This window comes from Emydura macquarii, unplaced genomic scaffold, assembly GCF_026122565.2.
Source record: "Emydura macquarii macquarii isolate MOO-44397 ecotype Brisbane River unplaced genomic scaffold, CSIRO-AGI_Emac_v2 contig_3692, whole genome shotgun sequence".
Classification (NCBI taxonomy): domain Eukaryota; kingdom Metazoa; phylum Chordata; order Testudines; family Chelidae; genus Emydura; species Emydura macquarii.
The window spans coordinates 2264758-2282371 of record NW_027133829.1 but is presented as its reverse complement, the minus strand read 5'-3'; the positions used below and the strand labels follow the sequence as shown (position 1 = coordinate 2282371).

Genomic DNA, 17614 nt, shown 5'->3' with positions numbered 1-17614 from the left:
CAGTACAAAAATCCAAAGATAAGTTGCCAGGAGTATCTACCAGGATGCACTCTCTATTTTCAAGCTAGTTGCAAGCATACAGTACATAGTACACAATATTGAATTTTTAAAAAATGCTGTTTATAGATTATTTGTGGAAAAACTCGTTAGAGGAAGGTTAAAGAATGTCTCTATTGGTTTAAGGATTTACTACATAGGTATTAACTGAACATACCAAATAAAACAGTTGAAAAACAAACAAGAATTAAAATATAGATATTGTGTGCTGCATAATTGCTGTCCTTACTACAAGAAATATGTTTTCCCTTGTTCTGTCTCCTCCTTGCTTCTTTTCCAGACTTATTAGTGAGAACAGTGATTTAGATATTTACCAGTTACTATTGGATAGATTGTGACTTGGACTACAAGCCTAGGTGCGAGGGGCAGGGACTGGGACTGGGGAAATAAGAACGTCTTACAACTTCATGTAGGCTCTCTGGATCACAGGTCTAAGTATGCAGTAATATGTGGATATTCTGTATCTGATATTCCCCCATGCACACTTCCTGGAGGAGAGTGGGAAGGGGCGGAGCCTTTGCTCCATCGCCAAATTTACCAGCCAATGCAGCTGAGCTAGTGTTGGGGTGTAGCCAGCAGCAAATTATAACCTTCCCGAGAGGCCCAATTCATTCCTTGTGCTGCTTCTGTGGTGGCACAGCTACATGCCGCCCCGTATAAACAGACTGCATAACTCTAAATCATTGCTCCCTGCTATATTTTCCAGAAGCTATGATTGGACACTTTTTAAATGTAGCCGTGCTTTGGTTCAATAGTTATGTGTAAAATTGCATATTTACTGTTTAGTAATGGCATATAGCACTATACAAAGCACCTTTCATCAGAGGGTCTCTTAGCACTTCACAGATTGTAATTAAGTTTTGCATCAACTCTAACACATTTTTCAGATGGAGAAACTGAAGTACAGTTTTGTTAAGGTGTCCCAATAATTCACTGGCTGAGCTAAGTAAAAATAACCTATTAGATCTGTCTCCCAAATTTAGCTCTAGTTATTAGAAATCATTCCCATTACCCACAGTACACTAGTCCATACAACAGTCTCATTAAAATATTATAGGGCAAAAATAAAAGTTGGAAATTATATTATACAGCAACCAGGCTTTTAAAAGGATATACTGGTTGCTCAGTGTTGATTGTGTTTTCTCTCAACTGGTTAACCTATCTTGATAGAATAGTGGTAGAAATTACTTTAAGATGCTTTCATATGCTAGGATAATTACAGTATATTCCTCTTCCACTTGAAACTAGAAATCAGGAAATAAGACTCACAAAAACGAACTGTGATCAAAGATTATGACAAGGGCAGACTTCTCTTAAGAATGCTCTGTGCTTCGGGTACCCTCTAGTGAGTTATAACATGTTTATAATTGGATTTATGAACTCTTCAGCACAACTTCTCATTCACCAACAGCTTATAGATGTTGTGAGTATTAAACTTTATTCGTGGAACTTTTGTTTAAATAAAAATGCGGAGTATGTGGAGGAGCAGGAGAAATTTAATGGAGTTCTCTTTGATCAGAGTCTTGGAAACTCATATCTTGATTCCAGCAGAGTAAAGGCACGGAGAAGATTAGTGGTGTTAAGAGTTTTTGTTTTTGGTATAGGCCATGAATATTCTTAGGATGGCTCACCAATGTCAGGACACTGTTTTTGAAGTTGGAAAAATACTGATTTTTTTCCCTGATGTTGTAAGCATAACCCAATACACATAGGAGTTTCTCCTTTAATGAAAAGGTAGGTTTGGAGTTGGAAGGACAATTTGGTGTTCCAGGTATCACATGCAGTCTCAAAATACTGTCTAGATTTCTTGTGTTGGTTTTGTTTTGGGAAGGTTGATTTGGTCTAATTCTCAAAATTTAGAACATGTAACGTTTCTGCAATGCAATTTGAAATGTGGATAATAAATTATTTAAATTCTGAGGTTAGAGAATCTGAACTTCTGGTTGCCTTATTAACATGCCTGCAGGAACTCAAAGTTACTGGATATTTGTAAGTTCATGTTAATGATTATGAGCTTTAACATGAATTTAAGAATTTTAAAAATGTAAGAATTCAAGTATTTGTTTTAACAGTTTTTTAGCACTTTTTAAGGTCTGTTCATCAGTGTGATTTGCAGTGTTTTAATATCTAGATTACTGGTTTTGAAAAACAAAAATTCTCAGTGCTATATGTGGCTACATATGACAGTTGTGTTCAATACATTTAGACTGATCCCATTCTTGATACTGCTTTATTAGGAAGGTGATAAATTATATGCCTTAATGCAATATTCCTAATATAGATCAAATTTTCTGTTCTTGTAATTTTGTTCTTTCTGTATAGAAACATAATGAGTTTTGATGATAATTTTCTTTATCTATACCTCTACGCCTTTATCACTCACATTTATTTGCACTTCCTTGTGTTGACTTAACCGTGGAAATGTAATATGTTATAAAATGTGGTTCATTGATCTAATTTTATATTTAAATCTTTGTCATATTTTAATGGAAAATAAATAGCTGGATTTTGTGTCTAATTTTCTGAATGTGTTGATAATCAGTAGTTTATAGTGTATAGATATTTGCAAAATGATATGCACAATACACATTTTGTAAAAGCAAGTTCAAAAAAAATTAGGAAATCAAGAACTATTTCTCTCAACAGCAAGTTTGCCTTATTATGTAAGTGGGGACTGAGGCATGTAAACAAGACAGTATGCGAGTGAAGGGAAATGTGGGCAGTGGCTCTGTTTTTCAGACTTGCACTTGGAATAAATAGCAAATCTCAGTATCCAGTATTGGTCTGCACTTCTGAAAGCACGAACTTTACTTGGCCCTGATCCTTAACTTTACTATCATGAGTAATCCCGTTCTTTTCAATGAGACTGCTCATGTAGTAAACTTAAGGTTGTGCATATTTGCAAGGTTAGGGCCTTAGATTTTAAAGCTAAACTAAATGAACTAATAATGAGTATATAATTTAAGTGAGAGGCTGTACTTTCACTATTTATCTCCTAAATCCTGCAAAAACAGCATTCGATGAGCACTTCCAATTTTCTCACTAATTAGGCTCTTTGGTGTATTTGCCAAGATCTGATTATTACTTAGTGTCAGTGTTTGGACACTGAGTAAAATGTATATCCACTATCAAAATGACTGCTGACGGCAATTCCTAGTAGAAGTGGTATCTTCAACAAAGATTAAGAGGTACAACTTTTTCTCCCAACTAAAGCTACAGAAGAATAATTGCTAAGTAATTGAAAGTAATTCACTTTTTTTCATGAAGAAGTACTTCCTTTTTGCAAATATTGCCCAAGGTCCATTCTATTATTTTTATATTCATGTTTGGTAAAGTTTCAGGGATCCATGAAGACGATGTTCTATGGATAGCCATGGCAGGTACTCATCAAATTTGGGCACTCATGCTGGAAAGTGGAAAACTACCAAAAGGAAGGTAAGCCACTCTAATGATCGCTATTAGAAACAGCTATTTAGCTATTGATGAACAAAAGCCTTAAAACTTCAAGGAGATTTATCCTCTTGAAAAACACTTATACATTTATATAATTAAATGTGGTTGTACTTAGCATTATGCTAAATTGTTTCGGTATTAATTATTAGAAATTTGATCTGCAAAAACGGTCTGGGGATATAAAGCAAATATCCGCAGACTTGCAGGCCTCTAGATATAAAATTTGGATCTGCAGCCACGTCTGCGGATTTGCAGGGCTCTATGAATTCTAAACCAAATTGAAATACAAGTTAAAATAAAAACAGGTCAAATTATTGACTGTGCTTTGCAGCACCATTATTTTGGTAATTTATATTTATGAAACTGAAACGATAATAATTCTATCTGAACTATTTCAGACTTGTTTTTGAACCTGGGCATTTGTTTTTTCCTTAGTGATTTAAAGAAAGGAACCTGCCTTCGATTTGCTGGGAATGGGAATGAAGAGAACCGAAACAATGCATACCCCCATAAAGCAGGCTTTGCCCAGCCTTCAGGTCTTTCTCTGGCTTCTGAAGAACCCTGGAACTGTCTTTTTGTAGCAGACAGTGAGAGCAGCACCCTGCGAACAATCTCACTAAAAGATGGAGCAGTGAAACACCTTGTAGGAGGAGAGAGAGATCCATTGGTAATAGACTAACAGACAACTTCAAACTTCCCTGCACTACCCTACCAATATTCCTTAAGCCTTATCTGAAGGAACCACTTTCTTAATTTCACTGTTTAGTGTGCCAAGACAAGTTTTGTAATGCAGATTGTTGGTCAACAAGAACTGGACTGACCAACCCATTCAGAAAATCCTCTGAATAACCATGTGTGGCAATGACTTTGGACTGCTACTCCAGTGGGATGAATTCACATTGGTGGCCTAGAATGCAAAGGCTCCACATCCATATCCAGTCCCTAAGTGTATTTCCCATGAGTGTATTTTTTTAAAATTAGCCAGTTAATTTCCATTTAATTACAGTAATTTGCACTGTCTACTGCCATATGGCAACATTGCATAACCAACTAATTATACAAATTTTATTAATGCACTCTTCTAGAATTTGTTTGCCTTTGGTGATGTTGATGAAGCAGGAATAAAGGCAAAGCTGCAGCACCCCCTTGGAGTAACTTGGGACAAGAAAAGGAAACTGCTTTATGTAGCAGATTCCTATAATCATAAGGTGAGTCGGTATAATACATTATGCAAAGCCATATTTATATAACTCATTTTGCCACCAGCCTCAGAAAAAGGTTTCTCTATGATTCGGTACCATAAAATTGTGTTTTGCAGATCTATGGAAGCAAATGACATGCTGCTTTTTTTTTTTTCTTGTTTTTGATCTTGGACTTTTATCTGATCAACTGGTTTACAGCGTGTCTAGACTCATGTGTACTGATAGCCAGATACACTGGCTGGCGAAGGTAAAATAAAGCTCCAAACTACAGTTTGGTCCAAGGCCCTTTCCTCAGGCCTGGCTTTATTAACACAAAAAGGTACAAAACATTCAGAGCCATTCAGAAAGCTTGGTCACAGCCAACAGAGGCCTTTTTCAGCTTTGAGAAAGTTGGGAGGGAAAAAGGATATGCCAGTCATCCAGATAGCCTCCAAAATCTTGTGGGATAGAAGGATTGGTAGTTATTCTCATTGAGCTCATTGATGGACCAGTCATGAGGTGAGATAAAGATTGTGATTTATAGATGTTTTATATACCTATTTTTACGAGTGTTGTAATTCTGCATTGATTAGATTTATTCAAGTAAAAAAATTATTTACCCTAGCCAGATCTACACAATTCTGTGTTGGTTAGGGTTGTGATCCCCCATCTTCACCCCACCCCAACTTTTCTGTACTGGCAAAAGCCATGGTGGAGTCACAATTTTACTGGCATAAAAGTGCTTTTGCCTGTACAGCTTATTTTGCTTGGGGAATCACTATAAACCGTATTAGCGAGAGCATTTTTTTGATGGTATAAACTGCATCTACAGTAGGATGGTTTGCCAGTGTAACTTTTCTAATATAGACTACCCCTAAATCTTTTTCAAGAAGGGTTAGACTCTATGAATAGAGGGTGAATTTCTGGTCTTCGTGAAGTCAGTGGATGTTTTGCCATTGATTTCACAAGGGCCAGGATTTCATCCAGTGTATAAAATGCCTTCATGTTTAGATTTAAAGTGATTGAGTGCTTGTTAGAATAATTTTGAAACTACAATATTTGATACACAAAATAAAAGAATTGTCTTTAGTAGGAGGCCTGTGTTTTTTTAAATAGCTAAATTGGATTATATTTTGAAAAAAGTTTCCATTAAATTATCCGATTCTCATTAAAAATTCTTATTACATTAGAAATGTATTTTTCACATACAAGAGCAGAAACTTTTTTTTTTTAAATTGTCCTCTATAGTTATAATTTTTAATAAGTACTTTGTTTAGCAAGAGAGACAAGGTGGGTGAGGTAATATCTTTTATTGGACCAACTTCTGTTGGCGAGACAAGTTTTCAAGCTTATACACCAACAAAAGTTGGTCCAGTATAAAATATTACCTCACCCATCTTGTCTTTCTAGTATCCTGGGACCAACACAGCTACAACAACACTGCATACAGTTGTTTAGCATGAACAGTTGTACCCTTAATTAAAAAAATAACAATTTAAGAGTAGGAAAACGTTACTCAAATTAGCAAATAATGCTGAATCCAGTTATTTTTTTCTTGATGTGTCTTTAATCCTGAGTTTGCTTAAAGCATGTTAAGGTTTTTTATTCTTAGTATTTCTTAACAAGATAATCACCTTGTTAGTAGTAAATTATTCCCAGGAATTACATGTGTTTTTTGTTTGTTTTTTCACTTCAAATGAAAAGTTAAGTATCTAATGTTATTCAATAATTCTCTAATTTGCAATGCTAGATTTTTAAGTAAAAGACTCTTCTTAAAAATTAGTTACATCCCAAGTATTTACTTTTATATTTTTCTTCAGTACTTTAAAACAAAATTTAATTTACTTGTTCTTTTAAAAACACTGTAAGAGCCAGAAGCAAAGCAATTTGGCAGGCTTCATTTTTTATATGTAAATGAACAGCAACATGCAGATTTAGATACCACATTGATAGATGTCTTAGAAATACCTGAAATGATGAAAGAGAGCACTGAGTGAAGATGGGGGAAAAAGGAAGTTCAACAGGGAAGCATGGGAAGTTAACAAAGGAAAGAAGCTGTTGGGACACCTTATGTCTTCATGTATTAAAAACAACATAAATACCCACCAGATTTTGAATTATGAGGCAGTATTTCCATTGTTGGATTCTGGTGATTACATAAACCACTCAAACATCTCTCTTATAATGTATTACATTGCTGTACCATGAAATAGAATTATAGCCCTCTACTGTACTTCATAGCTAACTGTTTTGTTGTTTTTTGCATTTAGGACATACATTTAGTTCACTCAAAACAAATTGCTTTGGATTATGACATAAACCTTGCAGTAATAAATAGCTAAATCATGCTTTAGGGAGGAAAACAACTTGGTCCCCAGGCTTCAGTTGAAAAACTGAAAGTTTTAAGAAATTTGACAACCCTGTGATTATATCAGCTCAGTCAATCTTTCTCCCTTCCCTTCAGTCAATCTTTCTCCCTTCCCCTCTTTTACATAGAATTAGAGAAGATGCATTTTAACAGTGAGTTCTTTTATTCAGCTCATGAATTTTCAAGAAAGTGACTTTTTCATTTTGAACTGTGATAATGAAACTGCAGATGATTGTTTGAAATGACATATGTTTGTATAATTTTTATTATCCTATAATCTTAATTATCTGTGAGATTGAAATTGTATTTACTGCTTATTTTGCAGTTAAATAGATTATTCTATAATTCCATTATTTTAATGTTTTTTTAAAATATTTACTGAGTCTATTAAAAGTACATCTTAATAGGCTAAAAGAATGATGTGTAGTATGAGTAAGTCAGTGTTGTAAATTTAAAAAAAAAATAAAAACAGCAACAAAAATTAAATACCGAATGTTTGAGAGTTACAAATATTGTATTAGCACTCATTGTTTTTTAATCATGGCTTTAAATCTCTTCCCATCTGTAGCTTGCTTTCTTTTTTAATGTTACTTTAACTAAGAATCCATTATACAAGACTGGGAATAGAGTTAAAGAACTACATTTAACTTTAGCTTAAGATGCATTTCAGTTAGACCACTTATTAAAACAGTTTGGGGGGGCCAAAAGTTGGTTGGTTTGTTTGGTGGTTATTTTTGGTTTTTAAACTACTTGACCTACAACTTAATAGGAATAATAAGGGTCCTTCTTTTTTTCTTAGTCTGGTTTTTGTTAAATGAAAACAAGTATAGGAAAATAAAACAGACCGTGTGTTTGTACAACTCCTGATTAGGGCCTTTGACTGCTCCCATAGTATTAAAAAGAAAATTAAATCACATCCTACATTTGTGGCATAAACTATCAAATCCTTTGCCATTCAAACTGGAGCATATTACTTGTTCTTCATTTCTTGCTGGAGGAAAACTAACACAGTCGGTTTTTATTATCCCATTTTGTCAGTTTGTTACTATTGTTTAATATTTATATTACACTAGCACCCAGAGGCTCTATTGTGCTAGGTGCTGTATAAGTATATGTAAAAGATATGTCCTAGCCCCAGAGACCTAACAGTCCAAGTCCCCAATCCTGTAAAGTCTTAGCCTGTTTTTAACCTGCAAAATAATCCTGTTTCACTCAGAGACTACTTGCAAGCTGTAAAGTTTAAGCATGTGTAGAAATCTTTGCAGGATTGGAGCCTAAGAAGTAAGTGGCACTTGAAAAAGGGGCTGGGGAGGGAATAAAACGAAAGATATCCAATTTTCATATACGGTTGAAGCTTTTCCTGGTAATAATAAATATAATATGTATGAACTATCCCCATCTGTATGTATAGTAATTATTAACACAGTTTTTAGTATTATGTGTGCTCAAGGCTCACAAGATGTGTTTAGAATTATTATGAATGTGTACAATGTATGTATAGGTTCAAGATAATTGATTAGAGATCCATTTAATAATTATTATTACTTATTAATAAACTTCTTCCTAGAGTTCCTGTGGCTTCACGGATACTTACAAATGGATACTGTAGTTAAATCAGCATTAAATTAAAATCAGTATAAGAGCATGAAGGATATAGAGTTTGGCTACTTTTAATGTTAGTTAGGTTGCTTGTTCTAGAGAAATTGTGATTAACCTATTTACTATTTCTGTATCCTGCATATATATTTCTAGCTTTATTTTCAGGAAAAGGGAAATTGGCCAATAAATTTCAAAATTGACAAATGAATGTGGGTGCCTCCATTTTTTGGGTATCCAGCGGAGACACCTAAAAGTAGCTCGATTTTCAAAGTGCTGAGCATCCATCCTCAGAAAATCTGTCTGTTTTATGGTGTGTCAAGTTGGGCACCCAAATTGCTAGTGACTTCTGAAACACTAGCCACAAGATTTTGGTATAATTCTGATAAATTTTCAAAATTTTCATTTTGTTTTCCTTAGATTAAGATTGTAGATCCCAAAATGAAGAATTGTGCTACACTGGCAGGTACAGGAGAAGCAAGTAATGTTGTTGATTCCAGCTTTATACAGTCGACTTTCAATGAACCAGGAGGATTGTGTGTTGAAGAGAATGGCCGTCTGCTGTATGTTGCTGACACAAATAATCATCAAATTAAAGTGCTGGACTTAGAAACAAAAATTGTTTTCATGGCAAGTAAAACTTATTATCTTTTATATAAGATTTTGTTAGGGTAAATTACTACTTTAGGTTTTTCTTACTTTATCAGTTTATAGTGATTTTGGGTGGTATAAAATAGCATAGCTGATGAATTTATTCAGTGCAGTAAATGTATACCTATAAATATTTTGTGATAATCTGACAAACAGAAAAGTTGTCTACTTGTTAAGGATATCCTGTTAGGTTTAAAATAAATGTTTCATCTCTGCTAGGCATTTGGGAAGGACAAAAAAGAAAAAGAAATTGATGATCCTGCATGAAATAGAATGCATGTTAGAATACAGAAACTTCAGCCCTATGAGAAATAGTCTCTGTTGGCCCAGTCCTGCAAGATGATGAACACCTAATCAGGGGTGCTGAGCACTCACAACTAATATTGGAATTAATATGAATTAAGAATGCTCAGCAGCTCTCTGGATCAGTTCCCAAAAGAAAGGCGTTGTGAGATCAGTTACCTCTTGGTCTTACATGTACAGATCTTACAGATACAGTTGCCTGTGTCTGTAGTTCTGCAGTTCTTTCTCTGACATCTAATTAAGGCATAAGGTATATGAAACAGTGGGAATGCAAAATGCAACACAACAAAGTTCACTTGCAACAAAGACCTTGAGAAGGGTAGCATACTGTTTGTATTTCAGATGTCCATCAATGGGAAGGCAAAATATTTCACCACTGTTCTATAAAAATGACATGTGTTGCTCATAAATATTAAATTGGATTTATTAAATTGTTTTATTAAATTGGATTTTTTCCAAATCTAGTACAGAGTCTTGATATTGCTGCTATAATGGTTAGCACTGAAAGCTATTTTTTAAAATGGCCTTTAATTTTGCATGAGCAAATGCAGACTTTTGTATGTTCCTGATTTCTTCACAAATAAGTGGTCAAGTTACGGCACCTTTCAAAACTGGATTACAAATAAGACAAAACAGATGCCATTGAATTTCTCTGTGTGATGATGGCGTCACATATAGCTGAGTAGCTATTGCCATACTGACACAAAGGCTAAACTGTCTTCCTCAGGGTATTTAAATAAATTTGATAATATCTACATTTTAGTGTAAATTTAATATTTAGATACCAACTCTGGGATACTTCCTGTATGAGATAATCATGTCCTGGACTGCATAATCTCCACGGTCAAAGACCATGAATTTTATTATCTCAGGATACAGTTATTACCAAGTTAACAGAAAGCACTTTTGCGTTATTATTAAACTGGCAACTGTAATGAAATTATTCAAATTTTAAATGAGAGAAGACAAAAACCACAAAAAAAGAGATGGGGGTGTTCATATTGCTTAAAAGCAAATTATTTTGATTTTTTTTTAAATAAAATTTCTCTTAGCACTTCCCGTTCCCCTTCAGTGCAGCATTTTCTGTATGCTGGCTAAAAGGGTTCCATTTTTATACAGTAAATATATTAAAATATATAAATCTTAATTTCATTAAAAATTCCTAGTTCATATACCAGCTGTATGTTTTGGTGATATGAATTCATAATTGCAAAATGCTGTGCAGTCTTATACCATAAAACAGGCTTTGAGATATAACTACTTGTTACAGTTTTTTTTATTTCTTTGACAGCTGCCTATCCTGAAAACTGAAATATTTGATGTTGTAGATTCTCCATTTGTCCAAAACAATAAGATGGCAAACATACTCAAGCTGCCAAAATCTGCACCGAACATTCAACTTCCTTCATTGACTGTAACCTCTGGCCAGACCCTTCAGTTTTTATTAAGGTTAAGCCTTCCTGCAAATACGAAGCTGACTGAAGAAGCACCCAGTTCCTGGTTTCTCACAGCAGAAGGTAAAGTGCCTGCATCTTTAGAAAGACTGCAAAGAAATATTGCGGCCTGGGAAAGTTCTCCTAGCTCACTCATCCACGGTGAATAGTATATTTGACCGACAAGTAAAATATCAAGTTTTGTTTATTAACAACAATCAGAGCGCAGCCCCTTTATGCTCCTTAGATGCTTGCCCTCCCCTTCTGGAGATGGGCTGCTCCACCCTCATCTTCTGTCTTTTAGGAGGCTGACAGCTAGATCTACTAAGAATTTAGCAGGAAAGCTGATGTATAGCATTGAAGGAAGTTGCATTTTATCTTGAGAGAGAAATTATTTTTAAATTTGCACAACCAAAATTTGAACCTGATTCACCATGCTACATACATGCACATACACAGCAAGTCAGAAAGTTATGCTAGAGGATGGATTGTTTTGTGTTAGTGCATTGGAAAGAAGGGGAACTGGATTCTGTTCCTGACTCTTCTACTGTCTTTCTGTGCCTCTGTTGCCTGTCTGTAAAATGGGAAGAATAATTATACTTACTTGCTTCACAACAGTGCTATGAAGCTAAGCTCATTGTCTCCTAGGTGCTCAGCTATGATATTTATTTTTATAAGCTCCATAGAAGAGCGTATAAACGTGTTTTATGTACATTCATGATGTGCAGTGCAATAGAACTTTGCTTAGTTGTTCATGCTCAGGCCTGGCTCAGCTACTAGTTGTTTCCTATACTTGTGCCTTTTTTACTAAATACAGTACATTTTCCATCTCACTGTCATTTCTAATGTATCTGAAAAGTATTGCTATACTCTCAGTCAGGAGAATGGCCTTTATATGCTTGCCATTCTAAGAAAAGAAAAAGGTCAAAGGAAGACTATATACCCATTAGTCTGAAAGTCTGAAAAATTAAGAAGCTCATCTCACTCTGAATAAACATAAATATATATATATGAAAATGAATGAATGTTTTTATTATAGGCACACAACAAAGAAAGCTAAAAAATGTATCCTCCAAAATGTGTAAAGTATCCCTTTATAACATTTCTGTCTGTCTGTCTGACCAAGTGTTAGTGTGGTCGACCTTTATTCATAACAAAGGCGTATGTTGAACTAATCTAAAAATGGCACAAATGTGCCTCATGGGTTGATTTTGCTTGGCGCAAGTTGCCATAGGAGTTGAAACAAAAGAGTCTCCATAATCAACTGGGAAACTGGTGTGTGAGCATCTTAAGAAGACACTACTAGTTGCTTCTTCCTTATCTCGTGTTAAGTTCTTCAGGTGAATACCAACCAGCATTTCCATCAGAAGAATTGTCATATCACCTGCTAATTGAGAGTGCCAAGTCTGTCCCCAGATATAAGTGTTTCTCCCTCTTTCTGCTTTCCATTAATAATTTATGATTCCTTCAATAACTTCTAGAATTTTGGCAGCTAATGCAGGTACACCTTCTTGGTGCTGGGTCTTCCTCTTTTTTTATTCCTCACCCTTAACATATCCCATTTCTAAGATTTTTTGAGTGTTGAATTTCGAAATTATAACAGTAGAAAAAAGTGAGGGTTTAAAAAGTTCCACTAGGAGCCCTAAACCTCTATCATCCCCCTTAGTAAAAATCACCCATCGTTAGCATACCCAAACTAGGGCTATTACGGTGCTATGGCCTAAATTAAACTGCCACCATAGAATACGATACGGAAGTGGGCTGAAGTCCACGAAAGCTTATGCCTGCTGAAATTAAATTTGTTAGTCTTTAAAGTGCTACAGAACTCTCGTTTTTGCTGTATACAGACTAACACGGCTACCCCTCTGAAATACTCAGAAAACATTGCTCTGTACTTAAATGAATGTCATATCACCTGCCATTCTTGAAAAGTGAGTTCATGATCTTTGTGTACTTAATCAAGAACGTTTTTTCTCTTTGATGTTTTTAAAAATAGCATAACTACCCACTGGTAATATCTAGATGTCTGGAGAATAAGTGATGCCCTCAGAAAAAGCTGTTGTCTACATATAATTAGGTGAACTTCTCACCCTTTGTGCCAGAAAAATACATTGAAAAGCTTACCAGTCTGATCTTCCTAAGCATTGCTAAATAGAAAAAGGAAATATATTTAAAAAAAAGAAGAAGAAGAAGTTGTGTAAATTTTAAATCTTTTTCCATTTCTGAGGCCAGATTTTTCAAAGGTCCAGATTACATTTGTTCCTGCAATAGATTGCGGATACAAAATATAAAGCCAATTTTTGGCCCTGTACGTTGTCTTCACTCATCTGTAACACTGAATTGGAAAGCGTTTGATTTTTTTAACTAAGGGGACCAATATAATTTTAATAGATATTACAGCACTGTATTTATATTCCATATGGTTTGAGGGCTAATAAAAATGTAGAACGTAAGAAGCAATTTAGACACACAAGTCATTTTAAGATGATAAATCCAACAGGTTTTTTGAAGTTGTAGTTATTTTATGAAGAATGCCAAAAAGAGTACTTCATCCATCTCACTTATGGCAAGACATGGGTTGGAGCAACAGCTTAGCCACATTCTCATTTTGCATGTCTATATTGTTAAATATCTTTAGCTTATATACTCATAAATATTTAAACACACAGGAATTTCAGGTCTCATCATGGCAGCCAGCAGAAACATTATTAACTTACAGTAAACCATTTATAATAATCTAGTTTTATATGCTTTCGTGGCATTCAGTCATCTTGAGCATTAGGTCTCTGATATACATGCCCAGCTTCCTGTTAACTCATCAGCAGTTGTATATGCATATCTGGGAGGGGAATTCGAATATCAGCTTACAAAGCACATTGCAGATGCTTTGCATATAACTAAGACAGTCAGTGTAAGGTGCACCCATATGTTTAAATCCAAGCTTTATACAATAAAACTTCATGACCAAAAAATTATTTTTAAAGAAGTATTTTGTGAATTATTTTTCAATTTTCAACCCGAATGGGAGAATCCAAGGAAGTTTCCACTACTGTTGCAAGTAAGAAAATATGATACGTTGTCCTAAAGCTAAAATCATGCACAAATTGATGCTTCGTGAAATTTAACTTTGTGTATGAAAGGCAGTGACAGTGTGCTTTTTCTTTTCCAGGTAATGAGTGGCTGTTTCAGGGACAGAATCCATCTGGAAAGATTGAGGACATTTTCAATCAACCTCTCATTGCCTTTCAGTTACCCAGAAACTGCCTGTCATCTGAAGCTGTACTGTCTATCAAAGTGTGCCTCTATTACTGTAGCAAAGACAGCAGTGCTTGTATGATGAAAGGAATCTCATTCAGTCAGCCTTTACAGATAACTAATACAAACCAAGCTAGCACAGCTCAAATAGAGCTGACATATGCATTTTAACTAAACCAAAAACCCAACAGATTCACACTGTCGTTCACGGTCTAACATTTTTACAGGGGAAAAAATATTAAAAGATTTTTTTTCCTGGTCTCCCAATAGCATAGGACAAGTTCTAAAGCATAATATGCTTTGTAAATTGAAGTAGAAATGCCTTGTGCTGAATCATGAAAAATTGTAATGAAATCTTGGGCCATTCATTTCTTTTTGTTATTGTGTGAGCAATAATACCCTTAAACTCTGTCTGTTGGCTATTGTGAACATATTGAATCTAGGTAATTTTAAGCAGTGAGCAACAGATTTAAGAGTCCATCTTTGACAGGCCAGTATTACATTGTGGTATTACTATAATAACTTCTTTTGCACTGCATACCGTAGCAACATCAAAATCATTTGAGGCTGAACACCTGCAAATTCCGTTTTTATGCCCTCTGTTTTTAATAGAATGTTAAAAACTTGGTTTTTGTTTCTGCAGATCATAAAAGTATTATTTTTCTTATTTTACAATGAAAGCCTTTAAAACATACTTAATATATTTTGAAAACATTATAAAATGGGTACAAGGCTGTTTATTTTTTGAACAAATCAAGTCTGTTACTTAAAACTAGATATTTGTGCCTTATTTGAAGAGCGCAATTGTGTGGAAAAATGTCTGGGAAATGAACTGTTTTGAGTTTATATTAGAAATGTTACATGATGTCAAACAAAGAACATGCCTATACAAAAAAGGCATGCTGGGGTTTTTCTAATTAGTGTTACCATTTGTATTTTACAGTAGAGTGTAAGTAATATTGGTGACTCTAACTTGCAACAATTAAATGTCAACTATTTCAGTCGGATGGTTTTCCCTTCCTGATTTTACAAATCCTGTGTGAAGAGCATAGGCCTCCTAATTCTGCAAATATTTGTGCTCATGAGAAACATAAAATTGGGGCCTGATCCAAAGCCCTTTGAAATTCATGAGAGTCTTTCCATTGATTTCAGTGGGCTTTGAATCAGAACCTTGTGGTCAGTAGGGGACTTACATGGTAAGTAACTCGTGCGTGTTTGGGGGATCTTGGCCTTCATTAGCTGTCAGTGCTAGTCTTCTTTTCCAACAATGATAGTTTAATATGAAATTCTCTTTGCTCCAAGCAAGTTTTGTCAGGTGAGTAAATGTCCTTCGTTTTATCATTATCATCAATTATCATGGTAATTGGCAGAAGTAGATTTTTTTCAGTGGATTCAAGGACTCCCATTGACTTCAGTGTTGTTTGGATCAGACCCAATGCTCTAATCACAAGGTTTGATTCTGATATTTGATTTTGAATTTGCACATAGTTTTAAAATACCTTTTTAAAATATCTGTTATAGAGTGTGTTTTAGTAAGTGTAAATGAATATTTTTAATAGCCGGTCCTAAAATAGTCATAATAGTTCCTGACACCTGTTAGTAAATGGTTGAGATGATTTGTTGATGAAAGTCTTTCCTGCTCTGAAACTGACTGAAACTGTTGCTTGTGTACTCTAAGACTTTTGTTTTAAGGGAACAAAACAGAGTGGTTTGGCTTTTCCTTCCCTCTCAAAATCAAATGCCAGCATATCTGTGAGCTGGAAGCTGTCTATTTAATACTCATCAGCAGTGCTAGGACTCGAACAGTAATCTTTTAAGCGGTCTTCTTCACCTATTTCTTTTTTTTAGGACAAGCCAAAGAGTCTAAGTTATACTTTAGTGTTTGAAATAGAGAGAAAAATTTGCTGTCGTGTCTACTTGCTGTTTGCAAATGATATTTGCAGGGTTAAGGAAAAGACGTTGTTCAGAGAATTTACCAGTCCTTATACTTAGTATAACAAAACCATGCTCTTTTATTTTTATATATATATATGAGTTCTACTTCTGACTAGCTCGTAAAATTCCGTCATCTACCCAAAAAACCACGTATGAGCTTTAGTAGTTAGAAATAATATGTCGAACTATATCTGTTGTCTTCATTATATCATTCAGCTAAATGGGACTGTTCTCTGAACTTTAAGATATTTAATTGGTATTTGTTCATTCAATGTCAGGATAATAAGAATTTGGCTCAATTAATTTCCTACAGTAGAAAAACTTATACAAAGTTAACCAATTTGTTATCTTAAAGTGTCACTTTTTTAATCTTTTGTTTTAGAAAATTTATCTGTGTGTGGTTCTAATTTTATTTAAATGTAATAATGCCTCAGAACTTTAAATATAGTGTTATAGGCATTTTTCTCTGCCTAAATGTGCATATGTAAGCTGATTAAAGGGCCATATCCTGACTTTTAAAGCTTCAACTCTTTTTTTTTTTTTTCAGCTATTACTAATTTAAAACTTCTCTTTTTTTCATATATAAATTTATTGGAGAGAAAGATTACTAAACACAGGGATTACTGTCACAACACATAAATCTGAGGTCCGGGGTCAGGATACAAGGGACCTTTGAACATTTTCATCATGGTCAACTTTAAGTTGTCATAGTTTTGGGAAACAGCTTATGCTTTAGTAGTATAGGCTAGGAGTTAACCTTTTTATTTGGAGCAATTTACTCTTTCTGTAGAGGAGAGGTGTGCACACTGCAATAGTGGGTGGAATCCCAATGCAAATTGTAGGGGAAGGGAGTTATAAGCAGTGTACCTGAAGAAGCCTGGCCAGAGTCAAGACTCTTTTTCATTAAATTTATGACTATTTGCTCACCTCATTGCACTTTGCAAATTATCTGTGCAAATAAATTGTACCCATTCCATTGTTTTGCTTGCATACAGAAATTGTCCTTAACCACATCATTGAGATGGTTTCATGCCAAAAATAGAAAACATACTCCCCCGATGCAGAAGATGCAGTCTTGTCTCAAGCAAGCATTAACACATATTATTTTTAAGGAAAAATTTCATTTCCCCCCCAAAAGTGCTCCATACTGTGCATGCTGATCCCCGCACACACAATTCCCTTTTTCCCTGCTTCAGTTCAATTTTTAACTCATAAACATTTCTACTCACTTTAATTACTGTAATGCAAATTGTTTGGATGTCTGTGATGTTCATAGGAAGTTAGAAATTCTGCCTAGAGTAGCCAGAAGGCTAGGAAGGATGGTCTAATGGTTAGGGCATTGGACTCAGGCTAAAGAGAACTAGGTTCACTTCCTATATGAC

The 17614-nt window shown here is 34.7% G+C and overlaps 1 protein-coding gene across 3 annotated transcripts in view; it reads left to right on the top strand.

Moving 5' to 3' along the window:
- NHLRC2 (NHL repeat containing 2) overlaps positions 1 to 16744 on the top strand; it is a 53221-nt gene extending 36477 nt beyond the window's left edge. For all 3 annotated transcript variants that reach the window (XM_067537251.1, XM_067537249.1, XM_067537250.1), the window contains 6 exons: positions 3393 to 3492; positions 3946 to 4177; positions 4596 to 4718; positions 9076 to 9285; positions 10901 to 11126; positions 14212 to 16744. In XM_067537251.1, coding sequence (XP_067393352.1) covers positions 3393 to 3492; positions 3946 to 4177; positions 4596 to 4718; positions 9076 to 9285; positions 10901 to 11126; positions 14212 to 14468 — 1148 coding nt within the window. In that variant the 3' untranslated portion in view covers positions 14469 to 16744. The remainder of the gene's footprint in view (positions 1 to 3392; positions 3493 to 3945; positions 4178 to 4595; positions 4719 to 9075; positions 9286 to 10900; positions 11127 to 14211) is intronic.
- The last annotated feature ends 870 nt before the right edge of the window (positions 16745 to 17614 follow it).